The sequence below is a fragment of the Petromyzon marinus genome, chromosome 75 (assembly GCF_048934315.1).
Source record: "Petromyzon marinus isolate PM22_M1 ecotype Great Lakes invasive population chromosome 75, UKy_Petmar_22M1.pri1.0, whole genome shotgun sequence".
Taxonomy (NCBI): Eukaryota; Metazoa; Chordata; class Hyperoartia; order Petromyzontiformes; family Petromyzontidae; genus Petromyzon; species Petromyzon marinus.
In genome coordinates, this window is record NC_133741.1 from 3,652,981 (window position 1) to 3,680,609 (window position 27,629).

Below are 27,629 nucleotides of genomic sequence, written 5' to 3' on the forward strand. Positions count from 1 at the left end.
ACAGGTGAATGACTCACAAGTGAAGGACTCACAAGTGAAGGACTCACGAGTGAAGGATTCAGAAGTGAAGGCCCCGCAAGTGAAGGACTCACAAGTGAAGGACTCACAAGTGAAGGACTCAAAAGTGAAGGACTCACAAGTGAAGGACTCGCGAGTGAAGGCCTCACAAGTGAAGGACTCACAGGTGAACGACTCAAGTGAAGGACTCACAAGTGAAGGACTCACAAGTGAAGGATTCGCAAGTGCAGGACTCACGGGTGAAGGACTCACAAGTGAAACACTCAAAAGTGAAGGACTCACAAGTGAAGGACTCGCGAGTGAAGGCCTCACAAGTGAAGGACTCACAAGTGAAGGCCTCACGAGTGAAGGACTCACAAGTAAAGGACTCACAGGTGAAGGACTCGCGAGTGAAGGACTCGCGAGTGAAGGCCTCACAAGTGAAGGACTCACAGTTGAAGGACTCACATGTGAAGGACACAAGTGAAGGAATCACAAGTGAAGGATTCGCGATGAAGGACTCAAATGAAGGAATCACAAGTGAAGGACTCACGAGTGAAGGAATAGCAAGTGAAGGACTCACGAGTGAAGGACTCACAAGTGAAGGACTCACGAGTGAAGGAATCGCAAGTAAAGGACTTCCAAGTGAAGGACTCACGAGTGAACGACTCACAAGTGAAGGACTCACATGTGAAGGACTCACAGGTGAAGGACTCACAAGTGAAGGACTCACATGTGAAGGACTCACAGGTGAAGGACTCACAAGTGAAGGACTAGCGAGTGAAGGACTCGCAAGTGAAGGACTCGCAAGTGAAGGACTCACAAGTGAACGACTCACGAGTTAAGGACTCACAAGTGAAGCACTCACAAGTGAAGGTCTCACGAGTGAAGGACTCACAAGTGAAGGACTCACAGGTGAATGACTCACAAGTGAAGGACTCACAAGTGAAGGACTCACGAATGAAGGACTCACAAGTGAAGGATTCGCGAGTGAAGGACTCACAAGTGAAGGACTCACAAGTGAAGGCCCCACAAGCGAAGGACTCACAAGTGAAGGACTCACAAGTGAAGGACTCACAGTTGAAGGACTAACAGGTGAAGGATTCACGAGTGAAGGACTCACAAGTGAAGGACTCACAAGTGAAGGACTCACAGTTGAAGGACTCACATATGAAGGACTCACGAGTGAAGGACTCACAGGTCAAGGACTCACAAGTGAACGGTTCACAAGTGAAAGACTCGCAAGTGAAGGACTCACAGGCGAAGGACTCGCAAGTGAAGGGTTCACGAGTGAAGGACTCACAGGTGAAGGACTCGCAAGTGAAGGACTCACAAGTGAAGGACTCACAAGTGAAGGACTCACGAGTGAAGGACTCACAGGTGGACTCGCAAGTGAAGGACTCACAAGTGAAGGACTCACAAGTGAAGGGTTCACAAGTGAAGAACTCACGAGTGAAGGACTCACAAGTGAAGGGCTCGCAAGTGAAGGACTCACAAGTGAAGGACTCACAGGTGAAGGACTCACAAGTCAAGGACTCGCAAGTGAAGGTCTCACAAGTGAAGGACTCACAAGTGAAGGAATCACAGGTGAATGACTCACAGGTGAAGGACTCACAAGTGAAGGACTCAAGTGAAGGAATTACAAGTGAAGGATTCGCGAGTAAATGACTTCCAAGTGAAGGACTCACAAGTGAAGGTCTCACGAGTGAAGGAGTCACAAGTGAAGGACTCACAGGTGAATGACTCACAAGTTAAGGACTCACAGGTGAATGACTCACAAGTGAAGGACTCACAAGTGAAGGACTCACGAGTGAAGGACTCACAAGTGAAACACTCACAAGTGAAGGTCTCACGAGTGAAGGACTCACAAGTGAAGGACTCACAGGTGAAGGACTCACGAGTGAAGGACTCACAAGTGAAGGACTTAAAAGTGAAGGACGCACAAGTGAAGGACTCGCGAGTAAAGGCCTCACAAGTGACGGACTCACAGGTGAAGGACTCAAGTGAAGGACTCACAAGTGAAGGACTAACAAGTGAAGGACTCACGAGTGAAGGACTCACAAGTGAAGGGCTCGCAAGTGAAGGACTCACGAGTGAAGGACTCGCAAGTGAAGGACTCACAAGTAAAGGACTCACAGGTGAAGGACTCACGAGTGAAGGACTCACAAGTGAAGCACTCACAAGTGAAGGTCTCACGAGTGAAGGACTCACAAGTGAAGGACTCACAGGTGAATGACTCACAAGTGAAGGACTCACAAGTGAAAGACTCACGAGTGAAGGACTCACAAGTGAAGGCCCCGCAAGTGAAGGACTCACAAGTGAAGGACTCACAAGTGAAGGATTCGCGAGTGAAGGACTCACAAGTGAAGGACTCACAAGTGAAGGACTCAAAAGTGAAGGACTCACAAGTGAAGGACTCGCGAGTGAAGGCCTCACAAGTGAAGGACTCACAGGTGAACGACTCAAGTGAAGGACTCACAAGTGAAGGACTCACAAGTGAAGGATTCGCAAGTGAAGGACTCACGGGTGAAGGACTCACAAGTGAAACACTCAAAAGTGAAGGACTCACAAGTGAAGGACTCGCGAGTGAAGGCCTCACAAGTGAAGGACTCACAAGTGAAGGCCTCACGAGTGAAGGACTCACAAGTAAAGGACTCACAGGTGAAGGACTCGCGAGTGAAGGACTCGCGAGTGAAGGCCTCACAAGTGAAGGACTCACAGTTGAAGGACTCACATGTGAAGGACACAAGTGAAGGAATCACAAGTGAAGGATTCGCGATGAAGGACTCAAATGAAGGAATCACAAGTGAAGGACTCACGAGTGAAGGAATAGCAAGTGAAGGACTCACGAGTGAAGGACTCACAAGTGAAGGACTCACGAGTGAAGGAATCGCAAGTAAAGGACTTCCAAGTGAAGGACTCACGAGTGAACGACTCACAAGTGAAGGACTCACATGTGAAGGACTCACAGGTGAAGGACTCACAAGTGAAGGACTCACATGTGAAGGACTCACAGGTGAAGGACTCACAAGTGAAGGACTAGCGAGTGAAGGACTCGCAAGTGAAGGACTCGCAAGTGAAGGACTCACAAGTGAACGACTCACGAGTTAAGGACTCACAAGTGAAGCACTCACAAGTGAAGGTCTCACGAGTGAAGGACTCACAAGTGAAGGACTCACAGGTGAATGACTCACAAGTGAAGGACTCACAAGTGAAGGACTCACGAATGAAGGACTCACAAGTGAAGGATTCGCGAGTGAAGGACTCACAAGTGAAGGACTCACAAGTGAAGGCCCCACAAGCGAAGGACTCACAAGTGAAGGACTCACAAGTGAAGGACTCACAGTTGAAGGACTAACAGGTGAAGGATTCACGAGTGAAGGACTCACAAGTGAAGGACTCACAAGTGAAGGACTCACAGTTGAAGGACTCACATATGAAGGACTCACGAGTGAAGGACTCACAGGTCAAGGACTCACAAGTGAACGGTTCACAAGTGAAAGACTCGCAAGTGAAGGACTCACAGGCGAAGGACTCGCAAGTGAAGGGTTCACGAGTGAAGGACTCACAGGTGAAGGACTCGCAAGTGAAGGACTCACAAGTGAAGGACTCACAAGTGAAGGACTCACGAGTGAAGGACTCACAGGTGGACTCGCAAGTGAAGGACTCACAAGTGAAGGACTCACAAGTGAAGGGTTCACAAGTGAAGAACTCACGAGTGAAGGACTCACAAGTGAAGGGCTCGCAAGTGAAGGACTCACAAGTGAAGGACTCACAGGTGAAGGACTCACAAGTCAAGGACTCGCAAGTGAAGGTCTCACAAGTGAAGGACTCACAAGTGAAGGAATCACAGGTGAATGACTCACAGGTGAAGGACTCACAAGTGAAGGACTCAAGTGAAGGAATTACAAGTGAAGGATTCGCGAGTAAATGACTTCCAAGTGAAGGACTCACAAGTGAAGGTCTCACGAGTGAAGGAGTCACAAGTGAAGGACTCACAGGTGAATGACTCACAAGTTAAGGACTCACAGGTGAATGACTCACAAGTGAAGGACTCACAAGTGAAGGACTCACGAGTGAAGGACTCACAAGTGAAACACTCACAAGTGAAGGTCTCACGAGTGAAGGACTCACAAGTGAAGGACTCACAGGTGAAGGACTCACGAGTGAAGGACTCACAAGTGAAGGACTTAAAAGTGAAGGACGCACAAGTGAAGGACTCGCGAGTGAAGGCCTCACAAGTGACGGACTCACAGGTGAAGGACTCAAGTGAAGGACTCACAAGTGAAGGACTAACAAGTGAAGGACTCACGAGTGAAGGACTCACAAGTGAAGGGCTCGCAAGTGAAGGACTCACGAGTGAAGGACTCGCAAGTGAAGGACTCACAAGTAAAGGACTCACAGGTGAAGGACTCACGAGTGAAGGACTCACAAGTGAAGCACTCACAAGTGAAGGTCTCACGAGTGAAGGACTCACAAGTGAAGGACTCACAGGTGAATGACTCACAAGTGAAGGACTCACAAGTGAAGGACTCACGAGTGAAGGACTCACAAGTGAAGGCCCCGCAAGTGAAGGACTCACAAGTGAAGGACTCACAAGTGAAGGATTCGCGAGTGAAGGACTCACAAGTGAAGGACTCACAGGTGAAGGACTCACAGGTGAAGGACTCACAAGTGAAGCACTCACAAGTGAAGGTCTCACGAGTGAAGAACTCACAGGTGAAGGACTCACAGGTGAATGACTCACAAGTGAAGGACTCACAAGTGAAGGACTCACGAGTGAAGGATTCAGAAGTGAAGGCCCCGCAAGTGAAGGACTCACAAGTGAAGGACTCACAAGTGAAGGACTCAAAAGTGAAGGACTCACAAGTGAAGGACTCGCGAGTGAAGGCCTCACAAGTGAAGGACTCACAGGTGAACGACTCAAGTGAAGGACTCACAAGTGAAGGACTCACAAGTGAAGGATTCGCAAGTGAAGGACTCACGGGTGAAGGACTCACAAGTGAAACACTCAAAAGTGAAGGACTCACAAGTGAAGGACTCGCGAGTGAAGGCCTCACAAGTGAAGGACTCACAAGTGAAGGCCTCACGAGTGAAGGACTCACAAGTAAAGGACTCACAGGTGAAGGACTCGCGAGTGAAGGACTCGCGAGTGAAGGCCTCACAAGTGAAGGACTCACAGTTGAAGGACTCACATGTGAAGGACACAAGTGAAGGAATCACAAGTGAAGGATTCGCGATGAAGGACTCAAATGAAGGAATCACAAGTGAAGGACTCACGAGTGAAGGAATAGCAAGTGAAGGACTCACGAGTGAAGGACTCACAAGTGAAGGACTCACGAGTGAAGGAATAGCAAGTAAAGGACTTCCAAGTGAAGGACTCACGAGTGAACGACTCACAAGTGAAGGACTCACATATGAAGGACTCACAGGTGAAGGACTCACAAGTGAAGGACTAGCGAGTGAAGGACTCGCAAGTGAAGGACTCGCAAGTGAAGGACTCACAAGTGAACGACTCACGAGTTAAGGACTCACAAGTGAAGCACTCACAAGTGAAGGTCTTACGAGTGAAGGACTCACAAGTAAAGGACTCACAGGTGAATGACTCACAAGTGAAGGACTCACAAGTGAAGGACTCACGAGTGAAGGACTCACAAGTGAAGGATTCGCGAGTGAAGGACTCACAAGTGAAGGACTCACAAGTGAAGGCCCCGCAAGCGAAGGACTCACAAGTGAAGGACTCACAAGTGAAGGATTCGCGAGTGAAGGACTCACAAGTGAAGGACTCACAGGTGAAGGACTCACAGGTGAAGGACTCACAAGTGAAGCACTCACAAGTGAAGGTCTCACGAGTGAAGGACTCACAGGTGAAGGACTCACAGGTGAATGACTCACAAGTGAAGGACTCACAAGTGAAGGACTCACGAGTGAAGGATTCAGAAGTTAAGGCCCCTCAAGTGAAGGACTCACAAGTGAAGGACTCAAGTGAAGGACTCACAAGGGAAGGACTCGCAAGTGAAGGACTCACAAGTGAAGGACTCGCAAGTGAAGGACTCACAAGTGAATGACTCACAAGTGAACGACTCAAAAGTGAAGGATTCACAAGTGAAAGACTCGCGAGTGAAGGCCTCACAAGTGAAGGACTCACAGGTGAAGGACTCAAGTGAAGGACTCACAAGTGAAGCACTCACAAGTGAAGGATTCGCAAATGAAGGACTCACAGGTGAAGGACTCACAAGTGAAGGACTCAAAAGTGAAGGACTCACAAGTGAAGGACTCGCGAGTGAAGGCCTCACAAGTGAAGGACTCACAAGTGAAGGCCTCACAAGTGAAGGACTCACAAGTGAAGGACTCACAGGTGAAGGACTCGCGAGTGAAGGACTCGCGAGTGAAGGCCTCACAAGTGAAGGACTCACAGTTGAAGGACTCACAGGTGAAGGACTCAAGTGAAGGAATCACAAGTGAAGGACTCACGAGTGAAGGAATAGCAAGTGAAGGACTCACGAGTGAAGGACTCACAAGGGAAGGACTCACGAGTGAAGGACTCACGAGTGAAGGAATCGCAAATGAAGGACTCACAAGTCAAGGACTCACAAGTGAAGGACTTCCAAGTGAAGGACTCACGAGTGAAGGACTCACGAGTGAAGGACTCACAAGTGAAGAACTCACAAGTGAAGGACTCACAAGTGAAGGATGATGATTCCTCCACAGCTTCGCGGCTGTGATTGCTGCACTACACTATACACTACACACTACACTATACACTACAATACTATACACTATACACTACACTATACACTACACTACACTATACACTACAATACTATACACTATACACTACAATACTATACATTATATACTACACTATACACTACAATACTGTACACTACACTATACACTACACACTACACTATACACTACACTATACACTACACTACACACTACACTATACACTACAATACTATACACTACACTATACACTACACACTACACTATACACTATACACTACACTATACACTAGTATACTACACTATACACTACACTACACTATACACTACACTATACACTACACTATACACTACACTACACACTACAATACTATACACTACACACTACAATACTATACACTACACTATACACTACACTACACTATACACTACAATACTATACACTATACACTACACTACACACTATACACTACAATACTATACACTATACACTACACTATACACTATACACTACAATACTATACACTATACACTACTACACTATACACTACACTATACACTACAATACTATACACTATACACTACACTATACACTACACTATACACTATACACTACAATACTATACACTACACTATACACTAGTATACTACACTATACACTACAATACTATACACTACACTATACACTACTACACTATACACTACAATACTATACACTATACACTACACTATACACTACACACTATACACTACACTATACACTACAATACTATACACTATACACTACACTATACACTATACACTACACTATACACTACAATACTATACACTGTACACTACAATACTACACACTATACACTACAATACTATACACTACACTATACACTACACTATACACTACACTATACACTACAATACTATACACTAGTATACTACACTAGTATACTACACTACACTATACACTACAATACTATACACTATATACTACACTAGTATACTACACTACACTATACACTACAATACTATACACTATATACTACACTACACACTACAATACTATACACTACACTATACACTATACACTACACTATACACTACACTATACACTAGTATACTACACTACACACTACAATACTATACACTATACACTACACTATACACTACAATACTACACTATACACTACAATACTATACACTATACACTACACTACACACTACAATACTATACACTATACACTACAATACTATACACTATACACTACACTACACGCTATACACTACAATACTAAACACTACACACTATACACTACACACTACACTACACACTATACACTACAATACTATACACTACACTATACACTACACTACTATACACTACAATACTATACACTATACACTACACTATACACTACAATACTATACACTACACACTATACACTACACTACACACTATACACTACAATACTACACACTACAATACTATACACTACACACTATACACTACACACTACACTATACACTACAATACTATACACTATACACTACACTACTATACACTACAATACTATACACTATACACTACACTATACACTATACACTACAATACTATACACTACACACTATACACTACACTACACACTATACACTACAATACTACACACTACACACTACAATACTATACACTACACACTATACACTACACACTACACTACACACTATACACTACAATACTATACACTATACACTACACTATACACTAGTGTACTACACTAAACACTACAATACTATACAGTACACTATACACTACAATACTATACACTATACACTACAATACTATACACTATACACTACAATACTACACACTATACACTACAATACTATACACTATACACTACACTATACACTACAATAATATACACTACACTATACACTAGTATACTACACTATACACTACAATACTATACACTATACACTACACTATACACTACACTATACACTACAATACTATACACTATACACTACACTATACACTAGTATACTACACTATACACTACAATACTATACACTATACACTACACTATACACTAGTATACTACACTATACACTACAATACTATACACTATACACTACAATACTATACACTATACACTACACACTACACTACACACTATACACTACAATACTATACACTACACTATACACTACACTACTATACACTACAATACTATACACTATACACTACACTATACACTACAATACTATACACTACACACTATACACTACACTACACACTATACACTACAATACTACACACTATACACTACACTACACTATACACTACACACTATACACTACACACTACACTACACACTATACACTACAATACTATACACTACAAACCCAAACCCAAAAACCTTTATTATGACTATACACTACACACTACACTATACACTAGTGTACTACACTAAACACTACAATACTATACACTATACAGTACACTATACACTACAATACTATACACTATACACTACAATACTATACACTATACACTACAATACTACACACTATACACTACAATACTATACACTATACACTACACTATACACTACAATACTATACACTATACACTACACTATACACTAGTATACTACACTATACACTACAATACTATACACTACACTATACACTACTACACTATACACTACAATACTATACACTACACTATACACTACACACTATACACTACACTATACACTACAATACTATACACTATACACTACACTATACACTATACACTACACTATACACTACAATACTATACACTATACACTACAATACTACACACTATACACTACAATACTATACACTACACTATACACTATACACTACACTATACACTACACTATACACTACAATACTATACACTAGTATACTACACTAGTATACTACACTACACTATACACTACAATACTATACACTATATACTACACTAGTATACTACACTACACTATACACTACAATACTATACACTATATACTACACTACACACTACAATACTATACACTACAATATACACTATACACTACACTATACACTACACTATACACTAGTATACTACACTACACACTACAATACTATACACTATACACTACAATACTATACACTACACTATACACTACAATACTACACTATACACTACAATACTATACACTATACACTACACTACACACTACAATACTATACACTATACACTACAATACTATACACTATACACTACACTACACGCTATACACTACAATACTAAACACTACACACTATACACTACACACTACACTACACACTATACACTACAATACTATACACTACACTATACACTACACTACTATACACTACAATACTATACACTATACACTACACTATACACTACAATACTATACACTACACACTATACACTACACTACACACTATACACTACAATACTACACACTACACACTACAATACTATACACTACACACTATACACTACACACTACACTATACACTACAATACTATACACTATACACTACACTATACACTACACTACTATACACTACAATACTATACACTATACACTACAATACTATACACTATACACTACACTATACACTACACACTATACACTACAATACTATACACTATACACTACACTATACACTACAATACTATACACTATACACTACACTATACACTAGTATACTACACTATACACTACAATACTATCACTATACACTACACTATACACTACAATACTATACACTATACACTACACTATACACTAGTATACTACACTATACACTACAATACTATACACTATACACTACACTATACACTAGTATACTACACTATACACTACAATACTATACACTACAATACTATACACTATACACTACACTATACACTAGTATACTACACTATACACTAGTATACTACACTATACACTACACTACTATACACTATACACTACACTATACACTAGTATACTACACTATACACTACACTACTATACACTATACACTACACTATACACTACACTATACACTAGTATACTACACTATACACTACACTACTATACACTATACACTACACTATACACTAGTATACTACACTATACACTAGTATACTACACTATACACTACAATACTATACACTATACACTACACACTATACACTACACTACACACTATACACTACAATACTATACACTATACACTACACTATACACTAGTATACTACACTATACACTACAATACTATACACTATACACTACACTATACACTACACTATACACTAGTATACTACACTATACACTACAATACTATACACTATACACTACATTATACACTAGTGTACTACACTATACACTACAATACTATACACTATACACTACACTATACACTAGTATACTACACTATACACTACAATACTATACACTATACACTACACTATACACTACACTATACACTAGTATACTACACTATACACTACAATACTATACACTACACTATACACTAATACTACACACTATACACTACAATACTATACACTACACACTATACACTACACACTATACACTACAATACTATACACTATACACTACACTATACACTAGTGTACTACACTATACACTACAATACTATACACTACACTATACACTAGTATACTACACTATACACTACAATACTATACACTATACACTACACTATACACTACACTATACACTAGTACACTACACTATACACTACAATACTATACACTATACACTACACTATACACTAATACTATACACTATACACTACACACTATACACTACAATACTATACACTACACACTATACACTACACTACACACTATACACTACAATACTATACACTATACACTACACTATACACTAGTATACTACACTATACACTACAATACTATACACTATACACTACAATACTACACTACTATACACTAGTATACTATACACTACACTATACACTACACTATACACTACAATACTATACACTATACACTACACTACACACTACAATACTATACACTAGTATACTACAATACACTATACACTACAATACTATACACTACACACTACAATACTATACACTACACACTACAATACTATACACTACACACTACAATACACTATACACTACAATACTATACACTACAATGATATACACTATACTATACACTAGTATACTACACTACACTATATACTACACTACTATACACTACACTATACACTACTACACTACACTATACACTACTATACACTACACTATACACTGCACTATACACTACACTATACACTACTATACACTACACTATACACTACACTACTATACACTATACACTACACTACTATACACTATACACTACACACTAGTATACTATACACTACACTATATACTAAACTATATACTACTAAACACTACACTATACACTACTATACACTATACACTACTATACTATACACTACTATACATTACAATACTATACACTACACTATATACTGCACTATATACTACTAAACACTACACAATACACTACACTATACACTACACTATACACTACACTACTATACACTATACACTACTATACTATACACTACTATACATTACAATACTATACACTACACTATACACTACACTATATACTACTATACACTACACTACTATACACTATACCAGGTGTGTCCAAACTACGGCCCGCGGGCCATCTGCGGCCCGCGGGCCAGTGTTTATTGGCCCGCAGCAAATTCTGAAACTACAATTGAATATGGCGCGCACAAGAAGCTTGAGCTCAACTCTGTGAGCACTTCTCAGTTTGAACGCTAGACGGAGCCAGCCAGGGAAAACCGCGCTTCTATACCATAGTTTCATAGTGCCTTAGTTTTAATTTATTTGGGTATAGCCCTGTGAGCCATTCGGCTCTTGAATCGGGTGCACCAGCAACAAACAAAAATCATGAACAAGACAAACATCTTAAAGTGATATTCTTAGTTGTTTCGGTAAAGTCACGCTGAAGAGAAACAACAAAATAATAAAATATATATAACAATTAAAATATATATAATATATAATACAATTTTAATATAATTATATATTTTTATATAATATATATAATTATAACGTAATTATATATTTTATTATTTTGCTGTTTCTCTTCAACGTGACTTTACCGAAAAAACTAAGATTATGAATTACTGCAGTCACGAAAGCTTTAAATCAAAATCTTAAAGTGATTATGTGTTGACTGTGCAAACAGAAAATCCAGGGGGAAAAAAACATCAAAATATTCCTGAAATAGCACCGCACCGTACACCAACGCTTTGTGCAAAAATCCCAGTGGGATGCAAAGTCAACCAATAACAACAACAACAACCACAAGACAACTAAGATTAAGGCCATCAGTCTAACTCCGTCCTACAATAAACAAAAACAATGGCCAAAACAACAACAACAAAAACGTTTTCGAAATCACCAAAATACAAAGCCGTGAATGCAATGCAACAGTGATCACAGGGACTGGTGACCGAATTTTTTATAACAATAAACTATATAAATAAATTATAGATTTGAAGCTTTCGTGACTGCAAGGATCCATACTCTTTGTTTTCCATTCGGTAAAGTCAAGCAGGCCAAAATTTTTTTTAAACAAAAACGAAATTAAGCAAAGCAAAAAACTCTTACCGCGAGTCGCCAGAAATGACAGCACCGACTAAAACGCAAAAAATAGCGAGTGGGTGTGTGGAAGATTTCAAACACGGTGGGGAATATGAATATATAGATACTTTTTTTTCCAAAGAAATCAACGGAAAGTGTGTCTGGGAATAGGTTTTTACCCTTTTAACTGGCACAAAAAACTGACACCTTTATTCAAGGCATCATGTTTGCAATGACCACAACACAAGCAGTCAAAATGCCAACAAAAAGAGACAACTCTGATAATGATATTGGCACTGTCCTTGAATTTGATTGGTCCACCACACCCGAGACAGCTTTTCTTAGAGCCCTTAAGTCTCCATTGGTGTTGGACCAGAAGACGCCAAAAGGCGTACAACTCAAAAAACAGCGACACTATCAGAGTATTGAGGGCTCGGGGTGAGCATTAACATTATGAGACCTCCTTTGCCAGAAACAAGATATAGGAATAGGTTTTACCCTTTTAACTGGCACAAAAAACTGACACCTTTATTCAAGGCATCGTGTCTGCAATGACCACAACACAAGCAGTCAAAATGCCAACAAAAAAAGACAACTCTGATAATGATAATATTGGCACTGTCCTTGAATTTGATTGGTCCACCACACCCGAGACAGCTTTTCTTAGAGCCCTTAAGTCTCCATTGGTGTTGGACCAGAAGACGCCAAAAGGCGTACAACTCAAAAACAGCGCCACTATCAGAGTATTGAGGGCTCGGGGTGAGCATTAACATTATGAGACCTCCTTTGCCAGAAACAAGATATAGGAATAGGTTTTTACCCTTTTAACTGGCACAAAAAACTGACACCTTTATTCAAGGCATCATGTTTGCAATGACCACAACACAAACAGTCAAAATGCAAACAAAAAGAGACAACTCTGATAATAATATGCACTGTCCTTGAATTTGATTGGTCCACACCCGAGACGGCTTTTCTTAGAGCCCTTTAGTCTTCATTGGTGTTGGACCAGAAGACGCCAAAAGGCGTACAACTCAAAAACAGCGCCACTATCAGAGTATTGAGGGCTCGGGGTGAGCATTAACATTATGAGACCTCCTTTGCCAGAAACAAGATATAGGAATAGGTTTTTACCCTTTTAACTGGCACAAAAAACTGACACCTTTATTCAAGGCATCATGTTTGCAATGACCACAACACAAACAGTCAAAATGCAAACAAAAAGAGACAACTCTGATAATAATATGCACTGTCCTTGAATTTGATTGGTCCACACCCGAGACGGCTTTTCTTAGAGCCCTTTAGTCTTCATTGGTGTTGGACCAGAAGACGCCAAAAGGCGTACAACTCAAAAACAGCGCCACTATCAGAGTATTGAGGGCTCGGGGTGAGCATTAACATTATGAGACCTCCTTTGCCAGAAACAAGATATAGGAATAGGTTTTTACCCTTTTAACTGGCACACAAAAACTGACACCTTTATTCAAGGCATCGTGTTTGCAATGACCACAACACAAGCAGTCAGAATGCAAACATTTTGATTCGCAGTGAAGATGTTGCTGTGACGAAAGAGTTGTAATGTCCGTCGACGCTCTGGGACCAAACATCAGAGCTGCACATCGTACACACAGAAAGTCGAGCGGATGGCGGCTGGCCTGCAAGCTCAACAACAACAACAACAACAAAATTTTATGTGTTCGTGCTAACAAAATTAAACGGGAAAACGCCACAACAGCAAGCTACGAAAGTCACTCAACGTATTGCCCGGCAGCACAAAACCGTTCTCAGACGGTGATTTCACGAAGCCAGTGGCCTCATCGAAGTCACGGAAATCATTCGCCCGGAGAAAGTGCAGGATCTCAACAGCGCGAGCTGAGAGACGAAGCTTTTGATTTTGATTTTTTTACTTGATAGCGTGCGGCGAGGACACAGATGCCTCAGACGCCGCGCAGCTGTTGATTGTTTTTGCGGGGTAGTAGATGATAACCTTCCGCTGTACGGAGGAACTGCTTGATACGATGAGCCTAAAAGGCCCAACGGCGGGGTAGAGATATTTCTGAAGCCGTGTCGGAAGCGGCTGAAAAGACGGGGGCTTAAAACGGGCCAAGCTCTGTCGAGTAGCAACGGATGGAGCTCCGGCCGTGACGGGCGATACACTACTATACACTACACTATACACTACACACTATACACTACACTATACACTACACTATACACTACACTATACACTACACTATATACTACTATACATTACACTATACACTACTATACACTACACTATACACTACACTATATACTACTATACATTACACTATACACTACTATACACTACACTATACACTACACTATATACTACTATACATTACACTATACACTACTATACACTATACACTACTATACACTATACACTACACACTACTATACACTACACTATACACTACACAATACACTACACTATATACTACTATACATTACACTATACACTACTATACACTACACTATATACTACTATACATTACACTATACACTACATTACTATACACGATACACTACACTATACACTACTATACACTACACAATACACTACACTATATACTAAAATACATTACACTATACACTACTATACACTACACTATACACTACACTATACACTACACTATACACTACACTATTATACACTACACAATACACTACACTATATACTACTATACATTACACTATACACTACTATACACTACACTATACACTACACTATACACTACACTATACACTACACAATACACTACACTATATACTACTATACATTACACTATACACTACTATACACTACACTATACACTACACTATGTACTACTATACATTACACTATACACTACATTACTATACACGATACACTACACTATACACTACTATACACTACACTATATACTACTATACATTACACTATACACTACTATACACTACACTATACACTACACTATATACTACTATACATTACACTATACACTACTATACACTACACTATACACTACTATACACTACACTATACACTACACACTACTACACTAGTATACTACACTATACACTACTATACACTATACACTACTACACTAGTATACTACACTATACACTACACTATACACTACACTATACACTACAAACTACTACACTAGTATACTACACTATACACTACACTATACACTACATTATACACTACACACTACTACAGTAGTGTACTACACTATACACTACACACTATACACTAAACTATACACTACACTATACACTACACACAACACTACTATACACTACACTATACACTACACTACACACTACACTATACACTACACTATACACTACTATACACTATACACTACTACACTATACTACTATACACTACTGTACTATACACTACTACACTATACACTACACTACTATACACTACTACACTATACTACTATACACTACTACACTATACACTACACTATATACTACACTATACACTACACACTACACTATGCACTACACTATACACTACTACACTACACTACACACTACTACACTAGTATACTACACTATGCACTACACTATACACTAATATACTACACTACACACTACTCTATATATTACACTATACACTACACTATATACTACACATTACACTACACTATACATTACTATACACTACACTATACACTACACTATACACTACACTACTATACACTATACACTACTATACACTACGATACTACACACTACACTATACACTACACTATATACTATACACTACACTATACACTACACTATACACTACACTATACACTATACACTACACTATATACTATACACTACACTATACACTACACTATATACTACACTATACACTACACTATACACTGCACTATACACTACACTATACACTACTACACTACACTATACACTACACACTACACTAGTATACTGCACTATGCACTACACTATACACTACACTAGTATACTACACTATACACTACACACTACTCTATATACTACACTATATACTACACATTACACTACACTATACATTACTATACACTACACTATACACTACACTATATACTACACTATATACTATACTATACACTACTACACTATACACTACTACACTACTATACACTACACTATACACTACACTATACACTACACTATACACTACACTATACACTACACAATACACTATACACTACACTATATACTATACAATACACTATACACTACACTATACACTACACTATATACTACACTATACACTACTACACTATACACTACTACACTATATACTACACTACACTATACACTACACTATACACTACACTATACACTACACTAGTATACTACACTATACACTACACTAGTATACTACACTATATAGTGTGTTGTATACCCAGTTGCTTTGTGATTAATAGCCCAGCTTATTGAAGAAGTACCTGACCCTCTGCTCACGATCATTAAGGACCTTCATGATGGTGAGTGGGCCCGGGTAAAACTACGTGGCCGGGAGTCAGAGCCATTCCCTGTACACCTTGGGGTGCGACAGGGATGTCCTCTGGCTCCCACATTATTTAACATCTTTTTTGGACCACGTAGTTCGTGAAGCCTTCAATAGCTGTACCGGGGGAATCTCCATATGGTACAGATATAATGGGAGGCTGATCGATGCCCGGGTGCGGTCAAGGGATGGCTCCCTATTGCTCAACCACGTTATGTATGCTGATGATTTGGTAATTGCCGCTCACTCAGAGGAGGAGTTGGAGGCGCTGCTGCTGAACCTGGAGCGTGCCACTAAGAGGTGGGGCCTTACCATCAGCCCCACCAAAACTAAGCACCTGCCTGGGTATTTTGTACCATCGGACACTCCACCCCCACAACTCCCAATCGGTGATGGGACAGTTGTGGAGCGAGTGGAGAGATTCCCATACCTGGGCAGTGTGTTCATGACCAGCTCCAGTTTAACAGCAGAGGTCTCACTCCGAATCAGTCGAGCGGCAATATCTTTTCATCGGTTGCGTAACGCTGTGTGGAAGCTACCTGGTCTGTCGCTCCGCACTAAGCTTCAGGTGTTCTCGGCCAGTCATTCCCTCCCTTCTCTACGCTTGCGAAACGTGGACCCCCCTAATGGAACATCTTCGCCGGTTATAAACATTTAGGCTGGCCTGCCTACGATCCATCCTGGGTTTAACCAGACTGGATTGTGTGAGGAGCTCACAAATCCTTGAAAGATCTGGGCAAGGTCCCATCGGTGAGCTCCTCCGGCAGGCAAGGCTGCGATGGCTGGGTCATGTAGCCCGCATGCCCAGCCACCGCATGCCGAAACAGCTTTTGTTTGGCTGGATCGAGGGGGCTAAATAGGCGTGGCACGGGCTAGAGAAGAGATGGAGTGATGTGGTACAGGAGGACGTGGAGCTGAGTGGACTTGCCGATGACTGGTACCAGCGGTGTCAAGATCGGCCTCTGTGGAGGAGGCTCGTGAAGGACGCTACTGGGCAGTTGGAGGCAGTCGCCCTCCAACAACGGAGGGCGGAGGAGCGACGCTCACAACAACGAGCGGAGCGCCGGGTGGCTAAAGCACAGCAGGTTGGCACAGTAGGGGACACAGGTGGTGCATCAGCCACTCATCTCAGGCAGTCGACCCGTGGCACCTGGTCTGCCCCGTGACCTCGTGTCAGCGGGCCTTCGACACTTCACGTGGCCTCAACGTGCATAGTCTGGCACAAGCATCGTGGTGACGTTAAATTTAATGAAAATAATTAAATTTTAATCTAATTTGGAAAAATGCGTAATTATCCGAAATTATGTAAAGTTATGTAATTATGCACATAAATTATGCTACTTCGAGAGATAATCGTATTAACTTATGTTAATGTATGCGATTATGCCAATATGGGCAGTTATGATAATTAGGCTTAGCTTTGTTGCCCAGGGTCGTATTATCAATTGGGATAATACAATAAATTGTATGAAGTGATGCAGGTGTGCTGTAAGTATGCTAGATTAAGCTCGGCTTTGTGGTCTAGGTTTATATTATTGATCGGTATAATACAATTATTCTCGCTTTAACATTTACTGATTATCTGTGTGTTATGTCAAGGTCTGCAAATTGAAATCTCACCGCAGGAAACACTTCTTATTATTAAGATTATTACGCATGAACTTAGGAAAGAAACACTCAAAACACTTCTGTGTTAAGCAATTTTAATTTCTAAACAAAACCTTAACACTCTAATATGCGAACTCTTCTGCTTGAAATTGTCAACACAGTACTCCAGGAGATGGTCCCCTCATTGATCCATACATCTAACCCTCAATGATCACGTTTGTTAACTGGCTAACAGTACAATCGATTACTTTCTCAGCGTACGCGAACATACACGGCGAGAGGAAAAGTCCTTCAAAATTCATGCAACGATATTCATACGAAAGGCAATAAAGGAAAATTATTATACCCCAAAGGCAAAAGTATACGTCAATAGATTCATCGGCAAGATTATATAATTAACGAAATGTCTAGGAATCAGGGTGTGCGACGGTGTGCGTGCCCTCCTACGGGAGATTCTTATCTCTGGCTAAGTTTTAAATTAATTCGTGGACAAGATCGTACGATAAACAAACAGGTGCAACACGATATTCTCTCTGCGAGCGTGCGGATTCGTGCCGAAAGCTTTTCCAAAAGCTTCGTTTGCATCGATGAATCTATTGGCGATTTATGCGGTCGGAAGTAAAAATCACGCAGAACAGAACGAGAAGGGAAAACAAATTGATGCGCTCATATAAACGACGCCTTGTTACCGCTCGCTGAGCCGCGAAGCCTTCACGGCCAGCTGATGCTTCTCGTGCCCTTCAACAATCAGTCCTCGTGCTGTGCGGGTGTGCTTGGACTCGTCTCTTTGGCAAATTCCCGTGCGAGCAAACGCCGGGAGGGTCGTGGGTTTCGCGAGCGTGTGTGTGTGTGTGGGAGGGGAGAGTTGGGGGGGCGTACGAACGGCGGCTCGTTCCCCTCGCTCTTGCCCTGGTGCCCGGGCCGGTGCCGGTCGGCGCGTGCCTCCGGGTCGAACCCCGAGCGGGCGGCCGCTCAGGCTCCTTCCCCCCCCCCCCTTGCCGGACGAGCCGAGTCGGTACGCCGGCAGCCTCGCTTGGGTAGCGGTGCCGCGGGCTCCGCCTCTCTCTCTCTCTCTCTCTGGGGGTGCCGCTTGCACCTGCGGCTGAGCCCTCCGCGATGCTGGCCCGGTCGATGCTCGCCGCTCTCCGGCCCTTCTCCAGGCCGATTGCCCGACGCTGGGGATAACTTCTCAGCGAGGCTCCGCCGGGTCCGTGCCGAACTCGGCACAGGGCACCGCCTCCCGCCCCCCCCCTCGACGCACCGCAGACGTTGCCGTCCATCTCGAGGCCATTGCTCCGCAGCTGGCTTGCTGTGCCCTTCCTAGCTGCTGCGTCTTCTTGTCGAGCCGATGGTCGCCGCCTTCTGCCACCTGGCAGCAGGGATTTGCGGCGGCTTCCGCCTCTCGTTTTGCGCCGAAATTTCTTCCTCCGGCTCGCCTCCTCACAAAGGACGGGGACTTGCTTTGATCTCGCTCTGTGTTGCGGGGGTGTGTGTGTGTACGTGTGTGTGTGTGTGTACGTGTGTGTGTGTACGTGTGTGTGTGTGTGGCCTGGCACAAGCGTCATGGTGACGTCACCGCCACTTAGTGGCGAATGGCGGTTGTTGGTGTTGTTGTTGTTGTGTCATATTGAGGTAATGAGTTTTCGTCAAGGCATGGTTCCCTGTCGCCTTCCTCAAGCCATCCCGCCATCAAAAGGAAACCGATTCTCCAGATTGTCCCCCCCCCCCCCCCCGAGTGCGTCCTCCTTTCTCACCCTCTGCACTAATTCATCTGGGAGGAGGGGGGTTGTGCCCCCCCTGTCCGGTCGAGTCCTCTCCCGGTGTGACATTCTTTGGCCTCGCACAAAGGGTGCGTTGAGGCTTCTGAAGTTAAACATTTCTTCTACCTCACAGTTTGATACCGTGCCACTTGCGGTTATGATTCCGTACGTGACTCAAGGTGTGCCGGAGCAGCGTTTCCATCGTGGTCTTTGGTTTTGATTCTTAAGAGGGGATTGCCCTCTGCCTGCGTCTGCAAATTCTATCACGTGCTGCTGGAAGACAAAGGCGGCCGGGAGGCTCTCTTTCTCTCTGGGATACATTTATCTTGGTCACGTGATCGACCCACCTCGCCTCATCTCGTCTGGCTGGCCCCCCGGTTTAATACTGCATCATTATTAGTTGGTTTACACGTTTCCCAAGATTTGTGATTTAACATTATCATCACCACGTGTTTCTTAGGATTGATTAATTTCGTCCCCCCGTCTGTATCCGGGAATCCGTGCAGTTATAAGAGTAATTTTTTTTAATGTCCTGAGTTTGAGAGGTATAACTAAGTTTCGGCTAAGCTTCTTGACTGCTGGAATTCATTTATTTTTGGTTTTCCTAAGGTCACGTAGACGGCAACATGTAATATAATTTAACGTTAGTATTAATATTATGTACGAGAAGTAATTACCCGCTATGTAGACTGTAGTCTGCTTTAGTTTTTTCTTTAATCGTAGTGAGTGTGTAGATTGCTATAATGTCAGCTTATTCTTGTTGCTGAGTTTTCTCTTGGACTTTCTGCTAATTAAAAATAACCAAAACTTGTCCGTCCGGTTTTCGCCGCCCTGAAAGCTGGCGAGGATTTGAAGCCGTGTCGGGATTTTTTTAGTTTTAGTCTCTCGTTAGGAATTCCCCACCCACCCCCCTTCTCTTTATTTTGGGTTTATTTCTATTGCTGTCCCCGGCGGCCTGTTGTGTGTGAGGAGAGGGGGGCTGTATCACTCCCCTTTTGCCGCAAGTGACACCACCATTGATTAAAAAAATTAAATATTGGCAAAATCATTATCAATATCAATTTTGGAAAGAGGCCTAAATATACAACAACGTCACCGCCATTTCGTGGCGAATGGCGGTTGTTGTTGTTGGTGGTGGTTGTGGTGGTGGTTGTGTTGGTGGTGGAGTAGTGGTGGTTGTGTTTGCGGAGGAGTGGTGGTTGTGTTGGTGGTTGTGGTGCAGGAGTGGTTGTGTTGGTGGAGGAGGAGTGGTGCAGGAGTGGTGGTGGTTGTGTTTGTGGTGTAGGAGTGGTGGTGGTTGTGTTGGTGGAGGATTGGTGGTGGTGGTTGTGTTGGTGGAGGAGTGGTGGTGGTTGTGTTTGTGGTGTAGGAGTGGTGGTGGTTGTGTTGGTGGAGGATTGGTGGTGGTGGTTGTGTTGGTGGAGGAGTGGTGGTGGTTGTGTTTGTGGTGTAGGAGTGGTGGTGGTTTTGTTGGTGGAGGATTCGTGGTGGTGGTTGTGTTGGTGGAGGAGTGGTGCAGGAGTGGTGGTGGTTGTGTTGGTGGAGGATTGGTGGTGGTGGTGGTTGTGTTGGTGGAGGATTGGTGGTGGTGGTTGTGTTGGTGGTTGTGGTGCAGGAATGGTGGTGGTTGTGTTTGTGGTGTAAGAGTGGTGGTGGTTGTGTTGATGGAGGAGTGGTGGTTGTGTTGGTGGTTGTGGTGTAGGAGTGGTGGTGGTTGTGTTGGTGGTTGTGGTGTAGGAGTGGTGGTGGTTGTGTTGGTGGTTGTGGTGTAGGAGTAGTGGTAGTTGTGTTGGTGGTTGTGGTGTAGGAGTGGTGGTGGTTGTGTTGGTGGTTGTGGTGCAGGAGTGGTGGTGGTTGTGTTGGTGGTTGTGATGCAGGAGTGGTGGTGGTTGTGTTGGTGGTTGTGGTGTAGGAGTGGTGGTGGTTGTGTTGGTGGTTGTGGTGTAGGAGTGGTGGTGGTTATGTTGGTGGAGGATTGGTGGTGGTGGTTGTGTTGGTGGTGCAGTAGTGGTGGTTGTGTTTGCGGAGGAGTGGTTGTGGTGTAGGAGTGGTGGTGGTTTTGTTGGTGGAGGATTCGTGGTGGTGGTTGTGTTGGTGGAGGATTGGTGGTGGTGGTGGTTGTGTTGGTGGAGGAGTGGTGCAGGAGTGGTGGTGGTTGTGTTGGTGGTTGTGGTGCAGGAGTGGTGGTGGTTGTGTTGGTGGTTGTGGTGTAGGAGTGGTGGTGGTTGTGTTGGTGGAGGATTGGTGGTGGTGGTTGTGGTGTAGGAGTGGTGGTGGTTGTGTTGGTGGTTGTGGTGTAGGAGTGGTGGTGGTTGTGTTGGTGGAGGATTGGTGGTGGTGGTTGTGGTGTAGGAGTGGTGGTGGTTGTGTTGGTGGTTGTGGTGTAAGAGTGGTGGTGGTTGTGTTGGTGGAGGATTGGTGGTGGTGGTTGTGGTGTAGGAGTGGTGGTGGTTGTGTTGGTGGTTGTGGTGTAGGAGTGGTGGTGGTTGTGTTGGTGGAGGATTGGTGGTGGTGGTTGTGGTGTAGGAGTGGTGGTGGTTGTGTTGGTGGTTGTGGTGTAGGAGTGGTGGTGGTTGTGTTGGTGGAGGATTGGTGGTGGTGGTTGTGGTGTAGGAGTGGTGGTGGTTGTGTTGGTGGTTGTGGTGTAGGAGTGGTGGTGGTTGTGTTGGTGGAGGATTGGTGGTGGTGGTTGTGGTGTAGGAGTGGTGGTGGTGGTCGTGTTAATGGAGGAGCACACGGCGGCCATTTTCCCCTCGCTTGGAGATTGGGGAGTGGCAGCAGCAATGACAGGAAGTGACGTCACCCCGCACAGGAAGTGAGGTCACACGTGGGAAGCCATGGCGTACATCTTGCCCAGGGAGGTGCGTGGAGCGACGTACGGGGATCTGTGCAGACGGGCGGCGTTCGCATCTGGAGAGAGAAGGGAGAGAAACGCGGGAGGGTGGGGTCAGGTGGGGTCAGGTGGGGTCAGGTGGGGTCAGGTGGGGTCAGGTGTGGTCAGGTGTGGTGTGGTCAGGTGTGGTCAGGTGTGTTGGGGTCAGGTGGGGTCAGGTGGGGTCAGGTGTGGTCAGGTGTGGTGTGGTCAGGTGTGGTCAGGTGTGTTGGGGTCAGGTGTGGTGTGGTCAGGTGTGGTCAGGTGGGGTCAGGTGTGGTGTGGTCAGGTGTGGTCAGGTGTGTTGGGGTCAGGTGTGGTGTGGTCAGGTGTGGTCAGGTGGGGTCAGGTGTGGTGTGGTCAGGTGTGGTCAGATGGGGTCAGGTGTGGTGTGGTCAGGTGTGGTGTGGTCAGGTGTGGTCAGGTGGGGTCAGGTGTGGTGTGGTCAGGTGTGGTGTGGTCAGGTGTGGTCAGGTGGGGTCAGGTGTGGTGTGGTCAGGTGTGGTGTGGTCAGGTGTGGTGTGGTCAGGTGTGGTCAGGTGGGGTCAGGTGTGGTGTGGTCAGGTGTGGTGTGGTCAGGTGTGGTGTGGTCAGGTGTGGTCAGGTGGGGTCAGGTGTGGTGTGGTCAGGTGTGGTGTGGTCAGGTGGGGTCAGGTGGGGTCAGGTGGGGTCAGGTGTGGTGTGGTCAGGTGTGGTGTGGTCAGGTGTGGTCAGGTGGGGTCAGGTGTGGTGTGGTCAGGTGTGGTGTGGTCAGGTGTGGTCAGGTGTGGTCAGGTGGGGTCAGGTGTGGTGTGGTCAGGTGTGGTGTGGTCAGGTGGGGTCAGGTGGGGTCAGGTGTGGTCAGGTGGGGTCAGGTGTGGTCAGGTGTGGTCAGGTGTGTTGGGGTCAGGTGTGGTGTGGTCAGGTGGGGTCAGGTGGGGTCAGGTGTGGTGTGGTCAGGTGTGGTGTGGTGTGGTAGGGTGTGGTGTGGTCAGGTGGGGTCAGGTGGGGTCAGGTGTGGTGTGGTGTGGTCAGGTGTGGTGTGGTCAGGTGGGGTCAGGTGGGGTCAGGTGGGGTGTGGTCAGGTGGGGTCAGGTGGGGTCAGGTGGGGTGTGGTCAGGTGGGGTCAGGTGGGGTCAGGTGGGGTCAGGTGTGGTGTGGTGTGGTGTGGTAGGGTGTGGTGTGGTAGGGCGTGGTGTGGCAGGGCGTGCTGTGGCAGGGCGTGCTGTGGCGTTTGTCACCGTACCCCTGAACAGGTAGACGCAGCAGGTGAGGACGATCCCGGCCAGGATGCAGGCCATGGAGCCGGCCATGCCCAGCCAGCAGGACCACCCAAACTCGTACTGTATGCCCAGGAAGACGTTCTGCTGCACCAGCGTGGAGCGCTCCACGTACACGTCCACGGCGTACCACACGGACCCCACCATGCCGGGGATGCCTGCAGGGTGGGCCGACCGCGGGGAGGCCGTGGGGCGACGTCAAACACCCATTGACGGGTGGGGGCAGCCACAGGGAGGTGGACACCCATGAGGGGTGGGCAACTGCGGGGAGAGGCCTGCTGGAGGTGAAACGACGAGCGAACTAGCAGGGTAACGGGCTAACTGGTTAACTGGTCAACTAGCTGGTACACTAGCTAACTGGGCGATTGTCTAGTTAACTAGCTGGTTAACTAGCTGGTCAACTAGATAACTGGCCGATTATCTAGTTAACTAGCTGGTTAACTAGCTGGTCGACTAGCTAACTCGCCAATTAACAAGTTAACTAGCTGGTTAACTAGCTAGTCGACTAGATAACGCCAATTACTTAGTTAACTTGCTGGTTAACTAGCTGGCCCACTAGCTAACTGGCCGATTAACTAGTTAACTAGCTGGTTAACTAGCTGGTCCATTAGCTAACTGGCCGATTAACTAGTTAACTAGCTGGTTAACTAGCTGGTCGACTAGCTAACTCGCCAATCATCTAGTTAACTAGCTGGTTAACTAGCTGGTCCACTAGCTAACTCGCCGATCATCTAGTTAACTAGCTGGTTAACTAGCTGGTCCACTAGCTAACTCGCCAATTAACTAGTTAACTAGCTGGTTACCAAGCTAGTCGACTAGATAACGCCAATTATTTAGTTAACTAGCTGGTTAACTAGCTGGTCCACTAGCTAACTGGCCGATTAACTAGTTAACTAGCTGGTCAACTAGCTGGTCGACTAGCTAACTCGCCAATTATCTAGTTAACTAGCTGGCTAACTAGCTGGTCCACTAGCTAACTCGCCGATTATCTAGTTAACTAGCTGGTTAACTAGCTGGTCGACTAGCTAACGCGCCAATTATCTAGTTAACTAGCTGGTTAACTAGCTGGTCCACTAGCTAACTCGCTGATCATCTAGTTAACCAGCTGGTTAACGAGCTGGTCCACTAGCTAACTGGCTGGTTAACCCACTAGCCAGTCCACTAGCCGGCCCACTAGCCAACTCACCTATAAACTAGGTGGTCAACTAGGTGGCTAACTAGCCGGTCAACTAGGTGGCTAACTAGCCGGTCAACTAGGTGGCTAACTAGCCGGTCAACTAGGTGGCTAACTAGCCGGTCAACTAGGTGGCTAACTAGCCGGTCAACTAGGTGGCTAACTAGCCGGTCAACTAGGTGGCTAACTAGCCGGTCAACTAGGTGGCTAACTAGCCGGTCAACTAGGTGGCTAACTAGCCGGTCAACTAGGTGGCTAACTAGCCGGTCAACTAGGTGGCTAACTAGCCGGTCAACTAGGTGGCTAACTAGCCGGTCAACTAGGTGGCTAACTAGCCGGTCAACTAGGTGGCTAACTAGCCGGTCAACTAGGTGGCTAACTAGCCGGTCAACTAGGTGGCTAACTAGCCGGTCAACTAGGTGGCTAACTAGCCGGTCAACTAGGTGGCTAACTAGCCGGTCAACTAGGTGGCTAACTAGCCGGTCAACTAGGTGGCTAACTAGCCGGTCAACTAGGTGGCTAACTAGCCGGTCAACTAGGTGGCTAACTAGCCGGTCAACTAGGTGGCTAACTAGCCGGTCAACTAGGTGGCTAACTAGCCGGTCAACTAGGTGGCTAACTAGCCGGTCAACTAGGTGGCTAACTAGCCGGTCAACTAGGTGGCTAACTAGCCGGTCAACTAGGTGGCTAACTAGCCGGTCAACTAGGTGGCTCACTAGCCGGTCAACTAGGTGGCTAACTAGCCGTTCAACTAGGTGGCTAACTAGCCGTTCAACTAGGTGGCTCACTAGCCGTTCAACTAGGTGGCTCACTAGCCGTTCAACTAGGTGGCTAACTAGCCGTTCAACTAGGTGGCTCACTAGCCGTTCAACTAGGTGGCTCACTAGCCGTTCAACTAGGTGGCTCACTAGCCGTTCAACTAGGTGGCTCACTAGCCGTTCAACTAGGTGGCTAACTAGCCGTTCAACTAGGTGGCTAACTAGCCGTTCAACTAGGT

At 44.5% G+C, this 27,629-nt stretch overlaps 1 protein-coding gene across 1 annotated transcript in view; it reads right to left on the bottom strand.

Annotated features, from left to right (window-relative positions):
* Positions 1-19,645: 19,645 nt before the first annotated feature.
* Positions 19,646-27,629, bottom strand: part of CLDN16 (claudin 16) — a 61,946-nt gene continuing 53,962 nt past the window's right edge. The window contains exons 4-5 of the mRNA XM_076056270.1: positions 25,425-25,616; positions 19,646-24,237 (exon numbers count right to left, since the gene is read on the bottom strand). Coding sequence (XP_075912385.1) covers positions 24,149-24,237; positions 25,425-25,616 — 281 coding nt within the window. The 3' untranslated portion in view covers positions 19,646-24,148. The remainder of the gene's footprint in view (positions 24,238-25,424; positions 25,617-27,629) is intronic.